The 21,780-nt window shown below is 41.3% G+C and overlaps 1 protein-coding gene across 1 annotated transcript in view; it reads right to left on the bottom strand.

Annotated features, from left to right (window-relative positions):
• Positions 1–1,779: 1,779 nt before the first annotated feature.
• LOC121515899 (rab11 family-interacting protein 1) overlaps positions 1,780–21,780 on the bottom strand; it is a 36,009-nt gene continuing 16,008 nt past the window's right edge. Inside the window, exons 3-6 of the mRNA XM_041796839.1 lie at positions 17,829–18,426; positions 9,780–12,185; positions 4,551–4,689; positions 1,780–2,899 (exon numbers count right to left, since the gene is read on the bottom strand). Coding sequence (XP_041652773.1) covers positions 2,639–2,899; positions 4,551–4,689; positions 9,780–12,185; positions 17,829–18,426 — 3,404 coding nt within the window. The 3' untranslated portion in view covers positions 1,780–2,638. The remainder of the gene's footprint in view (positions 2,900–4,550; positions 4,690–9,779; positions 12,186–17,828; positions 18,427–21,780) is intronic.

Genomic DNA, 21,780 nt, shown 5'->3' with positions numbered 1-21,780 from the left:
GAAGTTGAAATTATGAGATAAAAATATGCTATTATAAAATAAAAGTCAAAATTATGAGTTAAAAAGTCATAATTATAAGGAAAAAAGTCAAAATTATAGTAAAAAAGGCACAATCATGTGAAAAATGTTGAAATTATGAACTAAAAAGGTGTATTTATGAAAAAAAGTCACCATTATTAGAATAATGAGGAAATTATGAACTAAAAAGTCAGAATTATGAGAAAAAGTCATAATTATGAGAAAAATGTTGAAATTCTGAGAAATCAGTCAAAATTATGAGAAAAAAAAGTCATGATTGTGAGAAAAATGTCAAAATGAAGAGAAAAAGACAATATTATGAAACAAAAGTCACAATCATGAGCTGAAAAGTCATAATTCTGAGGAAAAATTTCAAATTTATGAGAAAAAAAATCATGATTATGAGAAAAAAAGGTCATACCGTAATTATGAGATTGGAAGTCGAAATTATGAGATTAAAAGTCATAATTATGAGAAAAAGACGATACTGTGAAAAAAAGTCAAAATTAGGAGAGAGAAAGTCATAATTATTAGAATGAAGTTTAAATTAAAGGTCAGAACTGTAAGATTGGAAGTTGAAATTGTAAAATAAAAAGTCAAAATTCTGAGAAAAAAGAAAATAAAAAGATGAAACTATGAAATACAAATGAAAAATTATAAGACAAAAAGTCATAATTATGAGAACGAAGTTGAAATTAGAGGTCATAACTATAAAATTGGAAGTTGAAATTGTAAAATAAAAAGTCAAAATTATGAAAAAAAAAGTCAAAATTACGATTAAAAAATTCCTAATTATGAGTTTGGGAGTGGAAATTACCGGATAAAAAGTCATAATTATGAGAACGAAGTTGAAATTAAAGGTCATAACTATACGATCAGAAGTTGAAATTATAAAATAAAAGTCAAAATTATGAGACAAAAAAGTCATAATTATGAAAAAAATGTCAAAATTTTGAGAATAAAGTCATAATTTTGAGAAAGAAAAGGTCAAAATTATGAGATTAAAAGTCAAAGTTGTTTTACAAACACCCAAAAAAAAAAACTACCAGGCTCTAACTGATGACCTCTCTGGTGCTAATAGTCAGCTGGTTAACAGCCTGCAGTTGTTTGCAGTAGTCGTCTCTATAAGCTATTATCATGTCTGCTTTTTGCAGATTTAAGTGAGATTTAATATGCAGGACTTACAGGGTATTTTACTGATTGCTCATTAATGTATTTTCAACAATCTCAATCTCTTTTTTCACTGGGATGACTTTTCGATTCAGTTTCACCTTTCTCCATAATGGAACAATAAACCTCCCAAAAACCTCTCCATGTAGATGGACAGGGAATGAACCACATCTGCTGAGCATATCGAGAAACTGTGTAGTAAACCAGCGTTCAACATCTGAAAACAATGCTTAAAAAGTGATTTGTTCAGCTGTGCAGGAGATGCTGTAAAACCGATTATCATAGATGCATCAGACCTTTATTAAGAATAGCAGTGCAGCTGGTAAATAATGAAGAGTAGGTGTTCTTGTAGTCTGTGGAGTCAGAGATTAATCTGCAGAGGACAAATCCATGCTGAACCAGCATGTTTCTAAACATAGAGTAAGCAGCGCCCTCTAGTGGAGACAAGGAGGCATTACAGATGCATACAGATCATACCACGCATTTCATTAGGGATAGAAATGTGTCTGATGACAGAAACCCAGAACCATAAAGAGCTTTGGTTCATGTGCACTTTATTTTACAACAGTACAGTACTGCGGTCATGTAAAGCATTGCATGTAGCTACATCGGTACTAGAGTGGTTGGTAGAATATATTATAATTTTCACAAAAGTGTTTAATAGAAATAACTTATGAAACTCTTTTACTGCATTGAGTCATTTTAGATCATTTATGCAGTGAAATGTTATTTCAACCTCAACTAAATAACGACAATAAAACATGAAAATATATTTAAACATACTTATTTTTAAATGAATGAAGCCATTGTCTGAAAAATAAAAAGACACGAAACAGAGTAAGTCTTTATCCTCTTTAAGTCTTTTTACACATAAACATGAATGTATTTTTATCATACAGCAATGTTAATGCAGAAACATCTTTTATTGCAGCACAGCTTTTTATGATGTGTTGCTACTTATCAAAGCATTTTCTAATTCAACTTTAAATATGCAGTTAACTCAAGTGAACCTTTGTGCTCTTAGCATTTCTTAAAACAGTTTGAGATTAAAATACTGAGCATTTTGTCATAGCAGCAGCTCCAATTTTTAGGTTTACTTCAGTTAATTTCATATTTAACAAGAGAAAGACAAAGACAAATCCAAAAAGTGCTTTTATCCTAATTAATATTTCCTAATGCATGTGTGAAAGCAGTATTTTTCATTTTTACAGCTGACTACCTTAAATTATTCTAGTAAGCATGGGTAAAAAGTATTTTTTGCATCCGCTTTGATCGAAGCTGTTTCTCCAAATTTTCAGCATTTTTTCCTCGTGCCAGATTCTGAGATCAACCAGCATGCATGTTAGATAATATCGTGTCTACATCAACAGGGCAGTATTAGCAGTGAGAGGACCTGGACAGTTGTGAAGCGTTTGGTTGACTGTCTCTAGACGCGGCGCTCCAGATGCCGTCACTTGTGTCTGGTACGCACTTGAAGCAGCGTGGGCGTTTGCTCCATGATTCTCAGTAGAAGGTTATCGATGTAGTCCTCCAGGTCTCTGACCTGTGATTTGACCTTTTTCAGCTCCGCCTCACATTTCTGCAGCTGCGCCTCCTGCTGCTCGGAGGCCGCCTGCTGCTTCTGCATGTCCATCTCCTGCTGCAGCAGCAGAGAGATCAGCTCCATGTTGGTCAGGTGTTGGTACTGCGCCGAGTTATCGACCGTCACCTCCTGAAAGAGAGCAGATGGGAAGAATAGCTTCAGGACAGCATTTAAAGGGCTAGTTCCACATTTCTTCCTTCCTTATTGCTTGTATTTTTGTATATTTGTCAGACTTAAATGTTTCAGATCATCAAACTAATTTTAATATCAAACAAAGATAACCTGAGTGAACACTAAAAGTCAATTTTTAAATGATGATTTTATTTAATAAGGGGAAAAAGCCATCCAAACCTACCTGGCCCTATGTGCAAAAGTCATTTCCCCCCTTGTTAAATCATGAATTTACTGACATTAACCACTTTTATCAGAAAGCTGAGTTCAGTTTGACTATCCACACCCAGGCCGGATTACTGTCAGACCTGTTGGATCCAGAAATCCCTTAAACAGAACCTGTCTGACAAAGATCTCAAAAAGCAACATGTCATGGCGCCATCTAGAGAAATTCATGAACACATGAGAAACAGTCATTGACATCTATCAGTTTAGAAATGGTTAAACAGACATTTCTAAGGCTTTGGATTCCAGCCAGCCACAGTGAGAGCCATTATCAACAAATGGAGAAAACTTGGAACAGTGGTGAACCTTCCCAACGACTCATCCAGGAGATCCAAAAAGAACCCAGGACAACATTTAAAGACCTGCAGGCCTCACTGACTGAGTTAAGGTCAGAGTTCATGATTCGACAATCAGAAAGAGACTGGGCAAAAACGGCATCATGAGAGAATTCCAAAGCCAAAACATCCTGATGATCCCAAAGACTTCTGGAAAAATATTCAGTGGACTGACCAGACAAAAGCTGAACTTGTGCCAAGCCTCTCATCTCAGCACAAAAGACAACAGGTGTATTTCCCTTTATGTCCCAAAAGTGATTACAATCATGCTCAAACACAATCCTTGCTAACGCATCACTACCTGGGGAGGGCAGCAGGTGTTAAGAAATGAAACAGCTCACAGGAAACAATAAAGTCCTTAATGACAGTCTTGCAGAGTTTGTATTTCCAAGTGCTGCACTGGTGTTAATAAAAGCTTGTCAGCACTTTAAATAGTCTGTGGACCTGATGGTTTTCTGTTATTTGGGATGACATGTTAATAACTTTAGTCTTTCGCTGTGTGCATGGTTAGATTCACAGTTATAGGGAAGTTTTGAACATTCACTTTGATTTCTGTCTTAAATTTGAAGCTTTTCACAGCTGAAATTCTGAACAGGAATTAGTGGCTGGCAGTAAACTGTATCAGTACAGTCCTAGGTAAAATGTCTGATACAGGATTTAACAGGATCAGCAGTTTGCTTTATCTTTGGTATGTCAAAACCAAAATCAAAGAACCTTAATATTCCCAAACAGCGTCAGAATCCAGCCACATTCCCATTCAGCCTTTTGCTGCTACAGAAAGACAACAGAGTGTCAAAAGGGAACGCTAGAAGCACAATTTTAAGGACTGGAAACTCTTATCTGGGCCAAAGTATTATGTCACACTTGAGAGGAGCTATGGGTTTAGCATTTCTCTCCCAGGTGTTGAAAATAACTGCAGTCTAACAGAGAGCTGGTCGGTAGCAGGCAGACATTCTGATGCAGTAGAAGAGAGAAAATGCAGACTCTTTACTTACACAGAAGAACCAAAGCTTAGCAAAAATAGTCTGTGACATTAGGAGTCACTGTACCTGACTCCTCTCTGCTTCTGCTGAAGCCTGCTGCGTGGCGCTGCGTCCGGGGTGAATTGTAGACTTAAGTTTCTCCAGGACGGAGCGACTCTCTTTCTTCTCTGGTTGGCTTGATGTTAACGGCTTCACTGGATGAGGTCTGCAAAGTGAAAAGGTCAGCGGTGGCATTCAAACAGAGACGTGGTGTTTATTACTGCACAAACACAGCCTTTACTTTACTGTTGGACTGAATTTATGCTATTAAATCTAGTTTTTGTGTTTCATCTCTTTCCAAAGCTCTAGTGATGTCCTGGTAAAATCAATGCAACTGAAATTTTGAGCTCAAGCTTTTTATAAGAATAGTTATCAGTAAAGAGAGGTAAACCAAAACCAATCACCGTCCACTTTATTAGGTACACCTCCTTAACTGCTCATTATCACAATTGTCTAATCAACCAATCACAATGCAGCTACAAATGCATTTAGTCATGGTTAAGGTGATGTGCTGAAGGTCGAACTGAGCAAGAAAGGTGATTTAAGTGACTTTAAACGTTCCATGGTTTTTGGCTTCAGACAGGCCGGTCTGATTATTTAACAAACTGCTCATTTACTGGGGTTTTCACACAAACGTCTCTGGGGTTCAAAGAGAATGTTGATCAAAACAGGAAATATCCAGCAAGGCAGTTCTCTAGGCCAAAATGGTGGCAGAGGTCAGTAACCGGACACCACAGTTAGATGGTTTCATATATTCATTACATGGGATATATTTCACATTCAAAGTGTTTGGAAAGAGGAGGACTTTTCAGAAAATTCTCTGAAGGTGATTGGACAGACATCTGTCTGTCGCATTCAGAGCGACCAGGAAATAAAGGGTAGTAGGCATGCACAGTACCGGTAAGTAACGTGAGCTTGTTGGGAAGATGCTGTCATAGTTTATGAACGCCGTAGCTCATTGGTGGACAAAACTCATGCCGAGGCTGGTTGGGAGAAGAGCAAAAAACACAGAGAGAAGCTTCCAGTGCTGTTCTTTGCTCTTGTTGTGGTCTAGTTAAGAAAAAACTGCTGCTGTAGCTACATCCAAGCTAATCACTCAATCAGCAGCCATTGTTTATACGGTACAACTAAACTAACCTAGCAAAGCCGATAGATTGGCCATACTCCAGCTCTCTCATCAGGAAATCCATCTTGAAAAGCTCCATTTGAGGAGAACGAGCGGTGAGCTATGGTTGGGGTTTAGTTATACTTTGAGTCGATAGCGATGGCTGCCACTTAATGTAGCAGTTAGCTTGGATGTAGCTTGAGTATAGCGACAGTTTTATCAGAACTGAACCACATTTCTGCTTAAAATAAAGAGCAAAGAACAGCACTGAAAGCATTTCATGATGGAAAAGATGATTTTGCTGCTTTGGTATGAGTTTGTGCTGTTAAGGGCAGTTACCGCAAGTCAGTAGCGATTAGCTTGGATGTAACTGTAGAAAAGCAGCAGTTTAATCAGACTTTGAGAGCCACACTGTAAACTCTTCTTGGTGGAAAAGACGTTATTGCTCTTCTCCTGATCTGCCTCAGCATGAGTTTTATCAATATGCTGCAGCGTTTACCTATACAGCTAACTGTATTCCTGTAGCTAAGCATGCCTACTATCTCATTTTGTCTCATCGCTCTGATTGGCCTGTCATGAATATGACAGAACATTCCTCCAATCACCTTCTGAGAATGTTCTATAAAGTCCTGCCCTTCCCAGACGCTCTCTATGGGAGCTTTCCCAGATGAATGTGAAATATATCCATGCAATAGAGGTATGAAACAGTCAACCAGGTGTGTCAGGTGACAACTAAACCCCACCTGTAACTACCCAGACTCATGCCGAAGCAGAGGGGAAACATCCTCTCTGCCATGCAAAGCTTTCAGTGTTGTTCTTTGGTCTTTTATAATAAATAATGTGATCCAGTTCTGATAAAGCTGCAGCTAAACTAATCGCTACACCAATGGCAGCCATTGCTACCTGCCTCCAGTATAACTAAACCCCGCCCCTAGATACTGCCTTGTTCTCCTCAAATGATGCTGATTGGTCAGGTCTGATTTCAGACCTGGCATTATCATTTCAGATCAGAGTTTAAGGCAAAAATAATTCAAACTGTGGTACTCAAAAATACATCTTGAACCACTGTTAATTTTGGCAGCTATTTTTAATTTTAGTCTCAGTCTTAAGATGGAATGTCTTCTAGTTTTAGTCACATTTTAGTCATTTTTACCCTCACATTAAAATGAGGACACATTAAAAGTCCTCGCATTTAGTCTTTACTTTTAGTCCAAGCATTTATTCTCTTGCCTAAATCTGGCACCAAATCATGGTGGTGTGTTCTCTTCACCCTGTCAAACCTGGGGTCCCTGCTTTCTACAGCTGAGAGGCAGAATAGTTAAAGACGCATTGTTTTTGCCAGATTTACCCACAGTGGAGAAATATCACGGATATTGAATGTCAGAGGAAAACGAAATTACATTTTTAGTCTAGTTTTAGTCATCTTGATAAAAACTAAACTTACTTTTTGTCAGTTTTAGTCATCACAGATCTTTTTTTGTTAGTCTTAGTCTAGTTTTTGTCATAGAAAAAAGGCTGTTGATGAACATTTGTAGTCATAGTTTTAGTCGATGAAATTAACACAGTCTTGAACACACTAAAAGTTGAACTTTGACACCACAGCAGACGAAGACCACCCTGGGTGTCACTCATGTACGCTGAGAACAGGAAACTATTCTGCAATTCACACTGACTCACCAAAATATGCCAAATTAAGACAAAAAAACATCTCATTCTGGGGGCTGCACCATTTGAAGAAAGGGGCCAGAATTTGGTTTTGAAGGCAAGCCAGACCCTAAACAACCATGTTGCATTTACAGTCACATAAATCAGTGGTTCTCAACAAGTGGGTTGGGACCCAAAAGTGGGTCATGGAGACATTATCAGTGGGTCAGGAATGTTGTTTGGCAACAAATACTGTATTAAACTGTCTAAAAGTGCTTTAAAAATGTTGCATTTATTCTTCTTTGGTTTCTCTGGTTTTTCCATTCTATGTACTGTCTGAATCTGAAACAGCTAAATTTTTCATTAACCCTGTAATCTTAATATTCTACATGCTCTATGTTCTTAAATTGCTTTGCTTTTCTTTCAGATATTTTCAGCATTTACTACTATTGCTGGGAGATTAATTGCATTCTAATTACAATTTTAGTTTTGCAAAATCATAAATTTAGACAATGGAGAGTAAATGACAACTGTGCTACATGCCAAGTTGCACTCATTTTGTAATGTGTAGTAATTGGAGCATAGCCTACCTCCCTTTAAGGCACAGCGCTGTGCCTAAACACCCTAAATGTTTACATTTTTGACAAACAGCGAATTAAACATTTTAATTTACACATCATTAGTGAAAATGTGGGCGTAGAACCATAAGAACCATAAGAACAGTTCTGCAGAACACAGTGCCTATATAAAGTATTCCTCCCTTGGATGTTTTACCCTTTTATTGATTTTATAAATCAATGATGGTCTGTATAACTTGGCTTTTTAGACTTTTATTTTTACTAGAAGACAAATATTTAATGTCAAAGTGATAGCAGATTTTACAAAGTATATGTCAATAAATAAAAATATGTAATGTAAAATAAATGACTGCATACATTTTCACCCCCTTTAAAGGGATTGACCTGATTCAACAGAGGTCTAGCCAGCTGGTGCTAGTAGTCTCACAGTTAGAGAAATGGGGATCAACTGAGTGCAGTGATTGTGTCTCAGTCATTGTAGTATAAAGACACTTGTGTCTGGCAGGTCCAGTCACTGCTTAATCAGTATCCCTGGCTACCATTACACCATGAAGACAAAAGAACACTCCAAGCAGCTCAGAGAAAATGTAACTGAAAAGTATAAGTCAGGGGATGGAGACAAAAACATCTCCAAGGCTCTGAACATCCCCCAGAGTTCAGTTAAATCCATCATGAAGAAATGAAGGAATATGTCACATGTGTAGATCTGCCTAGATCAGACCGTCTTCACAAACTGAGTGAGCGTGCAAGAAGGAGACTAGTGAGAGAGGCCGCCAAGACACCTATGACTACTCTGAAGGAGTTCCAAGCTTCAGCAGCTGAGATGGAGAGACTCTGCAGACAACAACTGTTGGCCGAGAAAACTCAGATTCAATCTGGACTAGAGTTCACCAAAAGGCATGTGGGAGACTCCACGGTCAAGAGGAAGAGATGAGACCAAAATGGAGCTTTTTAGCCGTCAGACATGACACTATAATGGCAGCATCATGCTGTGGGGATGCTTCTCAGCAGCCAGCCCTGGAAGGCTTGTAAAGGTAGAGGGGAAAATGCATATGGCAAATTTTAGGAAAATTCTGGGGCACAATTTTTTTCAGTCTGCATGACAACTACGGCTCTGGAGAAGATTTATTTTCCAGTCAATGAGCCGAAGCATCCAGAGAAAGCTACACAGAAATGGTGTAAGATAACAATGGGAATGTTCTGGAGTGGCTAAGCCAAAGCCCAGACTTCAATTCAATAAAGAATTAGTGGCTGGACTTGAAAATTACAGCGTCCAGATGTGCAAGCCTGGCTGCAACCGATCCACTCAGACTCAGAGCTGTGATTGCAGCCAAAGATGACATAATAGTTATGCAGTCACTTATTTTTAATTATATATTTTTATTTAATTGACATTACTTTGTAGAGATCTGTATTCACTTTGACATTAAAGAGCTTTTTTGGCAAGAAAGCCATCTTATATTGGCCATGATTGATTTATAAAATCAATAAAAGGGTAAAGCATCCAAGGATCTGAATACTTTTTAAGGGAACTGTACCATTAAGGGGAATTATCAAAGAGGATCTAGAACTTCGATATCAGATGATCAGGACATGATGTCTAAGGTGACTGAGGTAGCAGCAAAAATAGCTAAATTTAGACAGAAAAAGTGTGAGAAAAACACAGAATTACAGAAGCAAATACAAGAAACTGAATAATGAGATGAAGAACAGAAATGAGAAGCAAGGCCAAGACAGAAGCAGCAGGTATCATCCAAAAAGCTTGGATGAAAAGAGAGAAATTATAAAGGCATTCACATCAAACAGGCCAGGCCAACAGCAAACAAAGAGCAACAAAATAAAAACACGTGAGAAGAGTGTCTGTCACTCCAAATTTAGCACAGCTTGTAAACACCTACACATGTGGCATCCCGGAGTTTGGATTCTCACCTGCTCTCCTGACGGGGCAGGTTGCTAGCTGGCTGAGTCTCCTCAGGCAAAAGTGAGTGCCGTGCATCGACCAGGGGCTGGTCTGTGGTGGAGGTGGTGTAGGGGGGCACAGCCAGAGTTGTACCGGCTCCGACACTGGGCCCCGTGCTTGAAGGATGTATGGAGGGGCTACAGACGAGGGTGGAGTGGGGCGTAACTTGTGCATCAGCTGACAAGGGGAGTGCACAAGGGGTGGAGAGAGAGGAGAGTTCAGGATCATGCAAAGATTGCCCAATCTTTGTCTTTGAAGGGGTTCTTGAGCTGGGGGCGACTTTAGCGTGAAGGTCTTCGAAACTCATGTTGGAGGCTTTTCCTGTCATACAGTTTAGAGGCATTATGCAGCCTTTCGGAGCTACTGGGGATGTTTTATTTGCTTCATTCTGGCTTTTTTGCTCCATATCACAGCTATCTCCTGGAGAATCTGCCTGGTAGTTAAACGACAGGAAGCTAGAGAGAGCTGTTTTTGTAGGCTGATAGGACAACGGTCCTTCGCTGACTCCTGAGATGTTTTTGACGAGGGACAACAGCTGCTCAAACTCTTTGTCACTACTTAAGACTTGGTTGTTCAGGCTGCCAACACCGCTCTGCTGGGACGCTCCTTTTGGTCTGAAACGGGCGCTAACCACGCCAGAAAATGACTCTTTCTGGGTAGCTGCACCTTGGAGGTTTCCGTTGTCATCAAAGTCCTTTGGTGCCTTTTTGAAATCACTTTGTCGTTCTTGTAATTTGTTTTCTGGATTTGACTGATCAGCTGTTAAAGCAGCAATCTCAGTGTTAGCCCTAGAGTTACCATGTGGTGCCAGATTATTCAGTCCACATCGGCAATCTTGGCAATTTTCTTGGCAAACCGGCGAGACTTTGCAGAGTTTGTTGGATGATGTTATTTCAAAGGACGAGTTCATCTCAGGTATGTAGGTGTCCTTCAAGGTGAACATATCCTCCGGTGTGGTTGCAGCTATTTGTGACTCGTCCTGCAGATGTGGAACGGTCTCGCTGAAGCTGTTGATGCCTTTGAGAGTATCAACTCCCTCTGACTGAGAAGAGCCGTCCGAGTCGATAAAGCCAAAGTCCGAATGGTTCACATTCATGTTTAGATCTCCTAAAGTCAGCGAGAAAGACACATTGTTGTTGATGCATTCTGTTTCAGGAGGAATGGACTCGTTCTCTTCCGGTGTAGTTTTCATATCTTGCTCCTTTACGTCTAAGTTCGAGGGAGTAATGGATGATATGTTCAAAAGGTCTGCAATGGATAATTCACTTTCAAAAAGCTTTTTAGACACTGAATCCACTGGCTTTGTCTTGCCTCTGGTCTCAGCATTCATCGATAAAAGTTGGCTGTGTACGTTGGGTTTTCTGTAGCTTCCTTGGCATATACGTCCGTACAAGTCTTGCTCAAACAACATTCCTCCCCAGAAGTCAGCGTCATCCTCCAAAGGCTCATACTTAAACTTCTTGAGCTTCTCTTTGGATACGAATCCAGGTGAAGGGGCGTTCCTGTAAGGTTGGGAGTGAACGCTAAGGGACTCGGAAGTATCGCTGCCGGTATGAGGGTCTGGAGACATGCTGTTCCTTTTTGATTCTCCTTCTCTTCCACGTTGCAGAGAGGCAACGCCGGTCTGAGACAGAAGGTAGGCTTCTTTGTGGACAGCCAGCTCTTGACCTCTGTGCAACCAGCCGTCTGAGTAGATCTCGTTCACGGAGTTTCGTAAAAGTCTCCTTGGAGGCAGAGGCGGTGGCTCCTCTTCACATGCTGCCAGTTCTTGAGCGAGACTTTTCGTGTTAATTGGAGGATTGCTGTGCCTACTAGAGGAGGTTGGACTGGTTATCGACTTCGGTGAGTTCAGCCTGCTTGAGGCGAAGGCGTCAAACGAGTCCTCCCATTCTCCTGAGCTCACAGAGCAAGGGGCCGAGTTGTTAGAGGAGTTAGGGTCGCCTGCTTTAGGAAGTAATGCAGGGAGGGAGATCTGCCTAGCTACAGGCCTGGGGCGCTCCCGCTTAATGGAAGCCATATTTGTAGCGTTCACATCATGAGCAGAGCTGGGCGTGCAGGGCTGAGATGGCACGGTGGTGTAATGAAAAGGTGATGAGCTAGGAGTGTAGCAAAGTGCAAAAGTCGGGGACTTCTGCAGCTCCTCAGCTATGAGCTCTTCGAAAAAGGGGTTGCGTTGTGAGGGGAAAGGGTTGGCCGGGGAGATGGGGGTCGAGCCGGGAGAAGGGGTGAAGGGGTTGGTGTGGCTGTAGTCGTCGGGGGAGGCATGACCAGAGGGAGAGGCAGAGGGAGAGGAGTACTTAGGAGGAACAGGGGAGCGAGGAGGGAGGGGAGGGGGTACGTCTGAGCTGCTTTCTACCTTAGGAGAAACTTCCAGCCTGTAGAGGGAAATAGGGCACAATAGTCCGCTTAGTTAATGATGTGCCAGCTTACCAATTGGGAACAACTTTCTTACACAAACAGAGAAGACAACCAGCTGAAATTCATCAGAATATGCCCAACGTCAGATATAAAAGTGGCCAAATTAAAGAGTTGTGAAAACAGCAAATAAAAACTGAAGGAAAAAAGCAAAGCATTATTGCAAAATAATCAAGCAAAAAAAAATAGTGCATTTTAGCCATTCAAGACCTCCGTGATTCTGTTGGGTGAGCTCATTTTGCATCAACATGGAATGATTTTTATCTGAATGTTGTGAGCTAAAGATGAAAATGGAGATGCTGGAGTGCTAAAAGTGTTGCATGGGAATGGTACAGCGCGGCTGTAAAATGGAGAATGCTGTGAACCAAATCAACTCCATTTTCAAATGAGCAGGGAGCGGAGCAAAGACTGAACTCAGAAGCAGGACTCCCATGTGCATGTCGCTGTGCCTGGACACAAGGAGCAATCATTACACAGTCAGTACGTTTACATGGCAGGAAAAATGACAATTTACTGTGTTAGTCTAACTAAAACTGGACCTTTAAAGGTACAACATGTAGAGTTTTCACACTAGAATGTCCATCCTTATTTTACATGACAACTTCTATGTGATATGCATTCATTAGATGAGTACTTAATCTACTTCAAATATTTCCAACAGCCTCCAAAGCCAAAGAAATATGTATTTTTTTGAAGCTGTAACAGGTTGTGCCTTGTCACAGCAGCTGTGATGAAAGTCGCCACGAAGGACGCTGAATGTTTATCATTGCCATGTAAATGCTGGATGTTATGTAAACACTCTAAGGAAGCGTGAACTGAAGCTGCTGTTCTGTTGCTGTATTTGATTCATGTTCATGTGACATAGCTACCTGCAGGTCATGACGGAGGTGCAAACAAACAGCAGCACCTCCATTCACTTTGCTAGAAAGATCTGGACCTTACTGCAATGTCATGCAATTCTGGAGAAGCGGTGTGATGCAGGAACCTGGGACGATTTTATGAAAAATGAAGACAGGACCTCCAGATATTCATTTTCAAGTTCCCAAGCCATGAAAAGGAGGCAGAGAGATGAACGCTGAAGGCAATGACTAGTTTTCTGGGCAAAAATAAAGCTAGAGCACAGACCTTTAGAATAGTGGTTCTCAACCCTGGGGTCGGGATCCCCTTGGGGGTCGCGAGACACTGAGAGGGGGTCTCCAATTGCCATAAAAAATCTAAGAATATTTTTTTAAACACACTGTTGCCACTTTACTCCAATTTTGTCAATTCTTTTTACCCCTTTTCATCATCTTTTTCCCACCAATTTTAACATCTTTTTATCATTTAAGTCAGTTTTAAAATCTTTCCACCACTTTTTTTCCACCTGTTTTTGACACTTCTAAACAAGTTCTTGCCACTTAAACTAAATGTTGCCTCTGTTGACCTATTATTGCTACTATTAACCCATTTTTACCAATTTTTACACCCAATTTTTCCATTTTAACCACATTTCACCATTTGATATGACAATTTTTGCTGGTTTTACCAGTATGTGCCCATTAATTTTCTCTCAGTAACCCCTTTTCGCCAACTTAAAGCAATTTCAGCGACATTTTAACTCCTTTTTACCGCTATTTAAGCCCATTTTTGCCCCGTTAACCAAATTTTGCTTTTTTTGCCATTTTTATGTAATTTTTGCCACTACTTAAACATTTCTGCTACTTTTAAAATCCAATTTAAGGAACTTTTCCACCATTTCTGCCATTATTAATCCATTGTAGTCATTTATAAATAATTTTAAGTTTTATAACAAAGGGGGTTTACATTTTTCAGAAGGTTATTTACTACACGGATAATTTAAAAAATTGTTTCTTTGATAAGAGTGGTTATTTTTTCAGGTTAAATATAAAATATGGGTATCACAGCTTAAATTTACAATGTACCATGGTTCTGCTGACCTCCATGGCCCCCCAGTTTGTCTGGGTGCCAGAAAGCTTTCCTCTTTATCCCCCCTTTATGGAAAGCCTTGTCTGCACATGACTACTCTTGAATGTGCATGGTGGTATTCAACCACCTTCAGGTACAGTGGGGGTCCCCGGTCTCTGGCACCGTTATTTCAGGGGTCGTGGGCTGAAAAGGTTGAGAACCATTGCTTTAGAAGACAGACCGAAATTTTCCTGCAAAAAATAGCATCAGATATTACAATAAATGTAAGTTTAATTTCTAAATGCACTTGTTTTTGTCTCTTGATTGCTTTTTATTGTATTACCTGACATGTGTTCTCGTGTCTGCATGTCTCATGTTTATTCCCTGTCATAAAACAGACAGAACATTTATGTTTTTAGTCTGGCCAGGGGTTCTGCATTAAACATACCCTTCAGACCCCTTTCTGTGACTCGGAGACTTGAAAACAAGTATTTGAGGTTCCTGTCTTAATATTCCACAAAACTGTAGTCATGGTGTGCAACAAGACTTTACCAGATTTGTGCAGAAACCTTGTCTAATCTGTATCCGTCAAACAAAGGAAATGGGGGTGTTGTGTTTGTTTGCACCTCCAGAAAATGGCCACGCCCCAAAATACCTGTAGGAGCGCCTGAATGACTGCCATCGGCTGTGGGTTCTGTCGCCAAAGTGCCCCCCTGTTATTCAGAACTCCATCGCCCGCAACCCCAGTAACGTTGTGGCCCCCCAGCGCATTTCCCAGACTCGCTGCCCAGCTCTGTCCACCTCACTTCATGTTTGGAATTCAGGACTGTTCAACAAAAAACTGCAGTTCATACTAGAGATGCAAGAACACATTGATTCATGTCCAAATGCATGAATCTAAATCAGTTCAACATTTAAAAATATATTGTTAAACATACTTTACTTCAACCTAAGTGTCTTTAAGTGTCTTTAATAGCAGACAGTTCCAGCAGAACTACCACCACTACTCTCCATCTTCCCTGATGCCCAGATGCATCAGGATATATGTGGCTTGTGAGCTGCACTGTTAGCATTAGCAGCGCTAGCTCTTTGTGTTAGTAATGTTTATATTACTGTGTCTCTGAGATTTTGATGTAATATCTGCACTTTCTGTGGAGCCTTGAGTTACTCAGCCTGTCCCGTTATCCTTAAAGAAAAGAGTTAAGGCTTGTGTATTCTACAGCTCCAGGTAAGAGGAAGCCTGACCCGCCGTGTTCGCTAAGTATGCTAATCTAAAGTAATGTAGTCTACTTCAGGAAAGGTTCATGTACCTGTGTTCATATCAAACAGACATTCACCTGGAGCTAAAATAAGCAGAACAACTGCTGACTGGCAAAGACAATAAATAAATAAATCTATCATCTGTTTCACATCAAAGACTGGTGTAATGGTTTAACCGGTGACCGTGTTAACTGATGACAATACGCCAAATATGTTTGTGGATGTCTAAATAACACATATCGAAAGCTTAAAGAGCCTCCTTGTTCAGTTTTTCATGAAATTCTTATTTTCCCTAACATATTTTAGAAATAACAGTGTTTTAACATCGCTGTAACTCATTGTTACTCAGTGTTTGGCTCTTTAGCCACATGTGGCTCTTTTGTGATCATTTGTGGCTTTTTCACGTCTTCAAAAACCTTAAAAAAGGGAACTTGTACCTCAGAAATTATCAGTTGCAACTCATATTAATCAGTTTGTTTCCCACATTTATACAGTAGGTTTAATTGTCATCCTTTATTTTTTGCTTGCATATTGTCCTGATTTGCAATTTTTTGCCCCTTTTTTCCATTTATTTGCTTTCAATTTAGGCCACTGTTTTTGCCATTTGCATTTTTTGGCTGCATTTTGCGAATTTGAGCTGCCTTTTGCGTTTGAATGCAACTTTTCCCCCCATTTTTGCTACTCTTTGCTGGTTTTTTTGTCCATTTTAGTCACTTTTTATTTGTTTTTGCTATATATTTGCCACTGTTTGACCATTTTTACCACCTGTAATTAATTTTTTTGTTACTTCCCACCCATTTTTGGCACTTACTACCATTTCCAGCCATGTCACCTCTCAATTTTGCCATTGATACCAAGTTTTTGCTGTTTTTGCCTGCATATTGTGCTTATTTGCAATCTTTTGCCCCTTTTTCCATTTTGTTGCTTTCAATTTATGCCACTGTTTTTGCCATTTGCAATTTTTCCCCCTTTTGCTGCAGTCTTTTGCCCATTTAAGCTGCCTTTTGCCATTGAATGCAACCTTTTCCCCCCATTTTTGACAGTCTTTGCTGCTTTTTGTCCATTTTAGTCACTTTTCATTCATTTTTGCTATGTATTTGCCATTTTATGCCCATTTTTGCCAACTGTAACTCATTTTTTGTCACTTTCTACCCTTTTTAAGCCACTTTACCTCTCATTTTTTTCCACTTTTCACCCAGTTTTTGTCATACTATACCTATTTTTCCCCTTTCCACCCCTTATTGCTTTACTTTTTTGCTGCTTTTTGGCAATTTTTGACACCTTTAACTTATTTCTATTGCCACTTTAACCCGTCACCACTTAGATTGTGGAGAACTGCTGTATCTACAACCACTGACGCTTTCAGCTTTAAAGGTCACCAGTTAACATGGTCACTATTTAGACCATAACACCTGCTCTCCTACAGCATCACGAACAATGAAGGCTTTAGATTTCTGATCATTTCATTTACAAAAAAAATCTAATAAATACTTTCTATGCCCTAGCTCACACACTTTAGTCATAGTAAATTATTTTACATATTCTTCAGGCCCCTAAGTTTTGCTGAGTAGTGATTTTTACAAAGCCTTATTCAAAATAATAATTGGAAAATAAAAAGATATTTTAAAAGGCCTTTCTTATTTAAAGAAAACTGTTTGGGGAATGGTCTTGTTATACTTTAGGGGTGCTATTTAGCGCGCACAAATAGGGTCTAAAACCACCAGTGCTTTCTTTCCAGAGAGAACCAGGAAGTGTACTTTTAACAGCTTTTCTCCCTTATTATGAGAAATTCATCCATGAAACCAAAAGAGCGTGTTACCGTTTACTACAAACACCTTGTAGAGTGCAGTTTTTTACTGAGCAGAGCCCTCAATTCAAAATGAGTACTGGAGGTGGGCGGAGCTAAGCAGCGCATCTCTATCCATTAGATACTATTGTTTTGTTTAAAAGCCCCCAAGTGGTGGAATTTAGTACTGTGTGTTTGAAATACATGTAAACATTTCAGTCTGTCTTAAGTCATGCTAGGTTCAATTTCTGCATTTCAGACAGTGCTGTAGGGAGTCAGTTTAGTCCTGTATGTTTATGTGTATCTTGTCATCAGATATCACCATTGGCATGAGGGATAGCATGCATCCTAGAGTACCAAAAGTAAGTCATAGAGTATGAAATGTGCAGAGATGTAAAACTGTCCACGACTTTGCTTGCTAGCATGTTTGTCAAAGACAGAAGCTCCAATAAGAGCAAGCCTGAAATGGGGCATATTGGTATCTACCATAGCAGAGTTGGAAATACTTCAGTCAACAAACTGATTCTGACTTTTAGTCTGGCGCAAAGACGGTAATCCCATTAAATGGCCTAATGAAGCTGTAAACGTAGCTGAACTCGTAAACGTACAGACTGTGGAGATCAGAGAAGGGCTGTAAATGACCCAGACTCACCTTGGCTTGTTCTGGGAGTCACCTGAGCCAAACCAGCCTCTGAGCCGGCCTTCAGATGTGGAGGAAGGCTGGTTCAATTCAGACTTTGCTGGGAGGGACTCACTTCTCCCCCCAGAGAACAGCGTCATTCTTAGCCTCCTGCCTTTCTCAGGTGAGCCCGACGCAGAGGAGACTCCTGCCGTTGCTGCCTGACCTCCAGTCAAAACTTGCTGACTCGATGAAGACGATGCCTGAGCTTCCCTTTCCTCTTTTTCCTCTTTCTTTGTCTTATCGAAGGACCAGCGTCGGCCCTCGGAGAACGAGCTTTTGTCTTCACTTCTCTTGGTGATGTTCTGCAGGGAGCGAGAGAGCGGGGAGCACTTCTCCAACAGGACCAGCTTGGACGGATGGGCTCCTGAAATCCTCGGAGTGGACGGTTCAGAGTCATAGACATGACTCCCATTTATACACAAGGAAGACTTGGACTGAGTCATGGTCTGACCCTTCAGAGACTCCAGCGCCGGATTGGTTCGAGGGAGGGCTGTTGTGATCTTGCTAGCTTCATCGCTTAAGGCTCGCTTGTGCGTGAGAACCCTTGTGGTGTGCTGGCTGGTGAGCACTGTTAGAAGAGAGAGAACGGGGTTATGGCATCTAAACTGAACATTTCTGGACAACAGTGTGACAGAGATGGAGTCAAATCTATTTAAACCACATTTCTTTTAACGTTTCTTGCACTAAAGTAGATAAACAACGTGAACTCGTCAGTTGCACGACCAAAAACACGCCCAAAACTGAAGAGTCAGCTCTTGGATATGTCCTTTAGGGTTGTATTAGTACTGAGCTGGTTGACAAACTTTGCTCAGGAACACTTTCTTCATAGATTTAACCTTTTTTTTGCAAAACAGATGTACCATTTTACTTGGCGGAGAAGGCTCTGCTCAAAAGATGTTTCCTGGGTTAGTCAAGTGTGAAGAGGGGGGTTTGTGGTTTGAAATGGTCTACATTTTTGAGGCAACAGAAAATAAATTGTGTATTTTTATTTCTTTAACAATGACGTTGAGTAGTTTCATCAAAATTGCATGTGGTTTAGGGCCCAGATGGTCTCGTGGTTAGGTTGTGCCCCAGGGTTCAAGTCTTGACACCAGCTCCTTCCCCACTATCTCTGTTTCTGACTCTATCCACAGTCCACCTGTTGAAATAAAGCCATAAAATGTCAAAAGAAATATACACCAAAATATACTTCCAAATAAATGTACTTAAATATGAATTTGGTCCCCCTTTTGCAGCTGTAACAGCATCCACTCTTTTTGGAAGGTTTTCCAAAAAATATCGAGTGTTTCTGTGGGAATTTGTGCCTGTTCCTTCTGCAGAGCATTTATGAGGTCCTGGAAAGCCTGTTTATTTTCCTTTCAAATGGAGCCACGTTTGTAAGGAACATGCATTCCTGGGATGAGCAGCAGAGCTGAGTATGTGGGTTGAGCCCAAAAATTTGCCAAATCTTCTCTGCCAGTGCCAAACAGCTTATTCTGCTGTTGCTAATGAGCTTCTGGTACCCACATACTCAGCTCTGCTGCTCATCCCACAAATGCATGTTCCTAACAAATGTAAGAAATAATCGACGGAATAGAAAGTTTCTTGCTTTTTGTGCTAAGTTTATACATGATGCACCAAAAATGTGAACCTTGATCTTCATCTTTCAGGTGTGAAAAGACCCTTTGTTTCCGCACTCACAGCTCCTGGTATAACATGGTTCATAATTTTGAACACTGTCATTTTTGCCCATCATCACTCCTGAGAGACTCTGCCTCTCTAGAATGCTCCTTTTACACCCAGTGCCCCAACCTTTTTGGAAATGGGTTCGTATTTGTTTTCAGTGTTTAGCTGTCATTGTGATTTCAGATGCTTCCTGACCGTTTACACAGGATCAAATCTCCTGAATTTAGTGAATCTGCCTGTGGAACTGTCAACAGCTCACAGCTTTAAAACACTGCTGAGTTACAACTGAAGAAAACACAATTTACTGACATTTGAAAACAGCAGTAGTCATTTTATTTTTCCTGTTGATTAGTGTTGCACCTGGCATTTAATGCCGGCCATGTTTGTTTACATTTCATTTCAAACTGGTGAACAAGAAAACTGGGGATTCCGGAATGTTGACTCAGACATACTGTGACCTCATCAAAGCCAAATGGCTGTGATGTCACTCCTTAAGTGTCTATATATACCAGCCACACCACAAACACTGCCGAGTTTACAGAGCAGATCAGAGATCATTGATCAGCAAGACGTACTCAAACTTTTTGGATTTCTAGGCTTTTCTTCAAACACAGAAAATGTCTGAAAACACAGAGACTAGTTCAGTGAGCTGGGGCGATCTGATGGACCTGGAGGATGACAAAATGCTCCATACAACGCCTGAGACTGGCAGCGATCAGATCCAGGCTGAAGAGGTCGCAACGGAGGAGCAAGACGATGCTCCTCAAGAAAGTGCGGCAGGAGATCCCAGGCAGGACCAAAATCACTGCCGGGGACCCCCTCGTCCACGTTACCCCAACCACGGACCCCCACGACCACCATATCCCTGCCGTGGACCCCCTCCCCCACCGCACTGCAGACCCCCATATCAGCAGTACAGGGGTCCTCCTGGTCCACCACACCACGGACCCCCTAATAATCCACACAGACCCTCTCGCCAACCATACCAGGGCCATGACCGCCCTCCTTGGATGAAGGACATAGAGAGTCTAAAGAGTAAGCTCAGAGACCGGACAGGCAAACTCAAAGAGGTCTCCCTTGAGCTGAAAGACGTGTCCTCCAAGCTGGAAGAGGAGAAAGAGAAAAACGCCAAATTAGAGACTGAGAGTGGCAAAAAAGAGAAAAGGATCAATGATCTACTTGAAGCGGTGAAGGCGGAGAATAACAGGAGGCTGGAGGGTGAAAAACAGATCAGGATGCTGAAGGAACAGCTGAAGCACCTGAATCCATCCTTTACTGAGGTGAACTTTGGCCTTTATCCATACAAGACCAAAGAGGAGCTCATCGGAGTCATCCAAGCTCAGAATAAAAAGCTCCAGGACAAAGCCTCAGGGGTTTCACTCCAAGACAAGACCCTGAGAACTCAGAAAGAGGTCCTGGAGCGGGAGACCAGGACCCTGAGAACTCAGAAAGAGGTCCTGGAGCAGGAGACCAGGACCCTGAGAACTCAGAAAGAGGTCCTGGAGCAGGAGACCAGGACCCTGAGAGCTCAGAAAGAGGTCCTGGAGCGGGAGAACAAGACCCTGAGAACTCAGAAAGAGGTCCTGGAGCGGGAGAACAAGACCCTGAGAACTCAGAAAGAGGTCCTGGAGCGGGAGAACAAGACCCTGAGAGCTCAGAAAGAGGTCCTGGAGCGGGAGAACAAGACCCTGAGAACTCAGAAAGAGGTCCTGGAGCAGGAGACCAGGACCCTGAGAACTCAGAAAGAGGTCCTGGAGCAGGAAACCAGGACTCTGAGAGCTCAGAAAGAGGTCCAGGAGCGAAAGAACAAGACCCTGCCAGGAGAAGCCTCCAAAAAAGAAGCCAGCACTGCCATGCAGCTGAAACTTTTAAAGGGTCAGCTGCAGGAACAGCGCGCTGAAATAAAGGCTAAGGAAGAGGCCCAACAGGACATGGCCAGAGAGATTACAGACCTCAAAAAGCAGCTGGAGATTTACATCTGGGACCACAGTGCGGCGCCTCCCACTCAGGACGAGGAGGAAGTGAGGTTTGATGAGGACGGAGAGTCATATTTGGTTGAAAAACCTCCAAAGACGGCCACTGACCCAAAGACCAGCTCACGTCCAGCCTCCAGAGCACCAGAGGAGGAATCAGTCCATCCTGGAAAAATACAAGAGCTCTTGGATCTTGTGTCTGCTCAGAACGATCGACTGAGGGCTGAAGTGTCGAGGTCTGACTCCATGCAGAGAGAGGCTCAGGAGGTCCGACAGAGGCTGAC

The sequence above is a fragment of the Cheilinus undulatus genome, linkage group 10 (genome assembly GCF_018320785.1).
Source record: "Cheilinus undulatus linkage group 10, ASM1832078v1, whole genome shotgun sequence".
Taxonomy (NCBI): Eukaryota; Metazoa; Chordata; class Actinopteri; order Labriformes; family Labridae; genus Cheilinus; species Cheilinus undulatus.
This window is presented reverse-complemented; position numbering and strand designations above follow the sequence as displayed.